The 4,672-nt window shown below is 39.0% G+C and overlaps 1 protein-coding gene across 4 annotated transcripts in view; it reads left to right on the plus strand.

Annotated features, from left to right (window-relative positions):
• The window catches only part of wt1b (WT1 transcription factor b), a 9,592-nt gene extending 5,123 nt beyond the window's left edge, over window positions 1–4,469 (plus strand). For 2 of the 4 annotated variants that reach the window (XM_037697476.1, XM_037697473.1), the window contains 5 exons: window positions 1,188–1,290; window positions 1,390–1,540; window positions 1,618–1,707; window positions 3,808–3,900; window positions 4,046–4,469. In XM_037697476.1, the coding sequence (XP_037553404.1) occupies window positions 1,188–1,290; window positions 1,390–1,540; window positions 1,618–1,707; window positions 3,808–3,900; window positions 4,046–4,167 (559 nt within the window). In that variant the 3' untranslated portion in view covers window positions 4,168–4,469. Of the gene's footprint in view, window positions 1–1,167; window positions 1,291–1,389; window positions 1,541–1,617; window positions 1,708–3,807; window positions 3,901–4,045 lie in introns of all 4 variants that reach the window. The other 2 variants (XM_037697475.1, XM_037697474.1) reach the window with 2 other exon arrangements.
• The last annotated feature ends 203 nt before the right edge of the window (window positions 4,470–4,672 follow it).

The raw sequence follows: 4,672 nt of genomic DNA on the forward strand, positions 1-4,672 counted from the left end.
CCATACCATACATACCATACATACTGTACCATGCCATACCATACCATTCCATACCATACCATACCATTCTATACCATACTGCACCATATCATTTGGGGACAGCTGTGGCTGAGTGGTTAGAGAAGTCATCCTCTAATGCAAGAGTTGGGGGTACGAATCCACCAGCAGTCATATGCTGAAGTGTCCCTGGGCAAGACACTGAACCCCTCTTTGCCTCTGATGTGTGTCCCATCGGTGTATGAATGTGATAAAGCACTGATTAGTCTCTTTAGAATGATTTGTTTAATTAGCTTTGTAGAGATCTAGTAGAGTGCTGCATGAATGGGTAAATAAGGACACAGATTGTAGTGTAAAGTGCTTTGAGTATCTCAATAAGGTAGAAAGGCACTATATAATTACAGTCCATTTACCATTTACCATTTCATACCATACCATTTTATACCAAACCGTACCATATCATTTCATACAATACCCTACCATATACCATACCATTCCATACCATACCATACTTACCATACCATACCATTCTATAGCATACCATATCGCACCAACCGTTCCATACCATACTGTACCGTACCATTCTATTCCATACTGTATCATACCATTCCACACCATACCATACCATACCATACCATACCATACTATATCATACCATACCATACCATACCATACCATAACATTCTATACCATACCATACCATACCATACCGTTCTATACCATACCATTCCATACCATTCCATTCCATACCATACCATACCATTCCACACCATACCGTACCATACCATACCATTCCATATCGTACCATACCATTCCACACCATACCGTACCATACCATACCATTCTATACCATACCATTCCATACTGTACCATACCATACCATACCATACCATATCATACCATACCATACCATACCACTCCACACCACGCTGTACCATACCATTCCATAGTCCATACAGTTTTATTCATAGAGCACTTTTAACACCCTCAGGACCAAAGTGCTGTACACATAATTAAACAATCACACAATCAGTCAGAATGAAATAAAATGGAATAAAATGTGTTTCTGTTTGGACAGAAACACTTGTTTTAGTTCCCTTATGTGCTTTGAAAACATTAGATTTACCTTTGGCTTCTCATTTACGTCGTTTTTTTATTTGATGAGTGAACACATCTTCCTCTGACCGTAGCAATCCAATCAACATTGACAGCGACCCCACAACCCCAGCTTCACCCATGCTCCTCAGCACCCAGTACCACATCCACACACACGGTGTTTTCAGAGGACTTCAGGTGAGCCTTCTGATGAAAATGCACACAAACATACAGTCACTGCCCGAACAAGTGCTCAACATGTTCACCTTTCAATTCTTGTTTCTCTTTCAATCAAAGGATGTTCGACGAGTACCAAACATGGCTTCTGCTTCTGTTGTGAAGTCCTCAGTGGGCAGTGAGAAGCGTCCTTTTATATGCATTCATCCCGGATGCAACAAGAAATACTTCAAACTGTCACATCTGCAGATGCACGGTCGAAAACATACAGGTTAGCCTGACGGGAAGATGTCCATTTGTGTTCCTGCTCAGAACAAAAGGAAGTGATGATGATTCATTCTTTTGCAGGGGAAAGGCCGTACCAATGTGATGTAACAGAATGTGGACGTAAATTTTCTCGCTCAGACCAGCTAAAGAGGCATCAGCGCAGGCACACAGGTGCGTGAGCTTCAACGATCTGCTAACAGGCTTCACTGAACCTCGTGACGTTTGGTTTTCTCAATGGAAAATCAAAGGTCATGTTTCAGCTTATGAGACATTTAGCTTTTCACATTTTTCTTCAGCTGTTTTTTTTACACACTTCGATTAATAAAGGGAGGCAGACATGTTCAGTTTGTTGCAGTCTGTGACTTTGACACTAGATGTCGCTAAACTCTACACAATGCTTCTTTAAAAGGCACCAATAATTTTAGGCTCAATAAACCATCCATCCAACCATCCATCCAACCATCCATCCTTTGTCTTTTACCCACTTCTTCCTTTTCGGGTTGCAAGGGTCACTGGTGTCCATTTCCACCAGTCACTGTCCGAGAGGCGGGGGACACCCTGGACAGGTCTCCAGTCCATCACAGGGACACATAGAGACAAACAACCATTCACTCTCTCACTCATAGGGACAGTTTAGTTACTAATCAGCCTAACGTGCATGTTTTTGGTCTGTGGGAGGAAGCCGGAATACCCGGAGAAAACTCACATGTGCACAGAAAGAACATGCAAACTCTATTCAGAAAGGTCTGGATTGGAAAGCCAAGATTTGATCCAGCGACCTTCTCACTGAGAGGCAACAGCCCTACCAACTGCACCACCGTGCCGCCCAGCAAAATCCAGCATTTGACCATTTGTTGGTAAAATAAAAATTTGCAAAGAATGATAAAACAGACTTTGGAAAGCCATAAAAATAAAGGGTGTGGGATGTTTTAAAGGTTTGGCTAAAAGTTTCAGGTTTTCTTGTGGTTTTATTGCAACCAGATTTTCATTATTTGCAAAATTCGACATTTTGCATTCCCTCGTTAATTAGATGAAGCTAATGACTTTCTGTCTTTGCTCTGAGTGATTTCTCACACTGTGCAGTGAACAGGTTAAAGAGCTTTTTCTTTTTCTTTTTTTTTGTTTTGTAAGGTATTCTCAATTAAATACTTGCATTAAGGAAAAAAATCATTAATACAAGCTTTCAGAACATGTATGGACTCAATTAATGTCTGTAAAATATGCATTTATTTGGATGCACTTTAAAAAATGTAAACACTTGATGAATTAGTTGACATTTGAAGCTCTAATATACAATATTTTAAACTTAAATACAGCAGATAAAGAGTTTAAATATTATTTCTAGAGCATACATCATTTCTACTTTTGTTGTGCCCCATACTTTTTGCTTTTTGTCTTTTTTCTACTGTCCAGGCCATCTGAACTCTCATATTATGTGTGTCTGCCTCCTGCATGACCAGCAGAGTTAGATCTTTTCCTCTTTTAACAATACGCCTCATTCAAAGGAGTCAATGAAAAGAGCAAGCCCAAGTCTGTTTGAGTAGTTTTTACACAAATATAAATAAATGTTCCAAAAGCAGTTTTTATATCAAACAGTACTCTCTTAATCAAAGTTATTTCCATTTATCAAAAATGTAAAAACATTTTTAATAACAATAATTAATTTTAGGCATTAAACCATTATAAAATTCAGGCTTAGAACAGTATAAAAACAAAGTATTTTCTAAAAAATTGCACAAATATAAAATAAATCTGAGCTATCTGAACAGAAGTGAAGTAATTTGGCTCAGATCATACAACTCTATAAATATGACAAAAAAAATCTGTCAAAGATTGGTGTATTAAACTACAGTATAATGACATTGTTAGGAATTTTAATATTAAATACAAAACTTTTATCAGCTACAAGTTTATTTTTGTATTAAGTTTTTTTCTAAAATGTTATTTTTCCAATTATGCAAGTGAGGAAATTTCTAAATGACTATAAGCATAATTATCCAAATATAATTGAATAAACATCCTTGTTTTCCACTAGACTGAATGCATTTCATGGAATGAAAATCAAAAACAGATCAGCCCTGAAACACCACTAAATATCACTATTGATCAACGTAGGGGTATTAGAAAACACACACCTGTTTTGGAAAATTCTTGAACAGAAGTAAAGCTTTTGAAGCAGTCAGTCTCCAGCTAATTGCACATTTAAACGTTGACCCTCCATCCTCCCTCTTGTCCTTTTTTTTGCCTGTAACAACCCTATCATCTGTGCAGGAGTGAAGCCCTTTGAGTGTGAGACGTGTCAGAGAAAGTTCTCACGGTCAGATCATCTTAAGACACACACTCGGACTCATACAGGTAAAACAAGTGCGTATACTTTTTATTTTCTTCTTCCTAATCCTTTTCCCAACTCATACAACATGAGCTCACACTCTGCACATGCCTAATCTTTTATTCTAAAGCAATGCTCTCTCTTGTCCTTCCCCTTCCTGCTTGATCCCATTTTTGTCAGGTGAGAAGCCCTTTACTTGCCGCTGGCCAAACTGTCAGAAGAAGTTTGCCCGCTCTGACGAGCTGGTGCGACACCACAACATGCACCAGAGGAACCTGACCAAGCTGCAGCCTGCCATCTGAGCAGTCAGAGGACGGGAGGAAGACGAAGAGGAAGGTGACAATATGTTGTGCCAGCTAGTAGAGAGAGAGAGAGTTAAACAACGCCTGGAGCCTGGTCAGCAGTTAGGGTGCCCTGACAGATTTGCTGAAGTGGTGACACAGCTGAAACTGCCTGTGTGAGGAGAACTAAACCCTCTGAAGACTCCAAAGATCATTAGGATGCACCTGAACTGGCACCTGTCATGATTATGACATTAAAACTTGGAATTAGACAAGGTTGAATACCACAATTATTCTGAGCCAAGAAGACCTTAAAACAAACACATGAGGAAAACATACACTTTTTTTATGCACTTGCACTGCCTTACTTCTTGCTGTCTAAATCGTCTGAGCTTGAAACTATGCTGAACATTGCAAACTGGATTTAGGGTTATAGGAGAAAGAGGAAATTGTCGCCTTTTTGTCCACAAGTTGGGACTTTTCTTGTTTAGGAGAATTTTGTACCATTTAAAAAGTAGATAACACT

This window comes from Nematolebias whitei, chromosome 2 (assembly GCF_014905685.2).
Source record: "Nematolebias whitei isolate Nwh7 chromosome 2, NemWhi1, whole genome shotgun sequence".
NCBI classification, from domain to species: domain Eukaryota; kingdom Metazoa; phylum Chordata; class Actinopteri; order Cyprinodontiformes; family Rivulidae; genus Nematolebias; species Nematolebias whitei.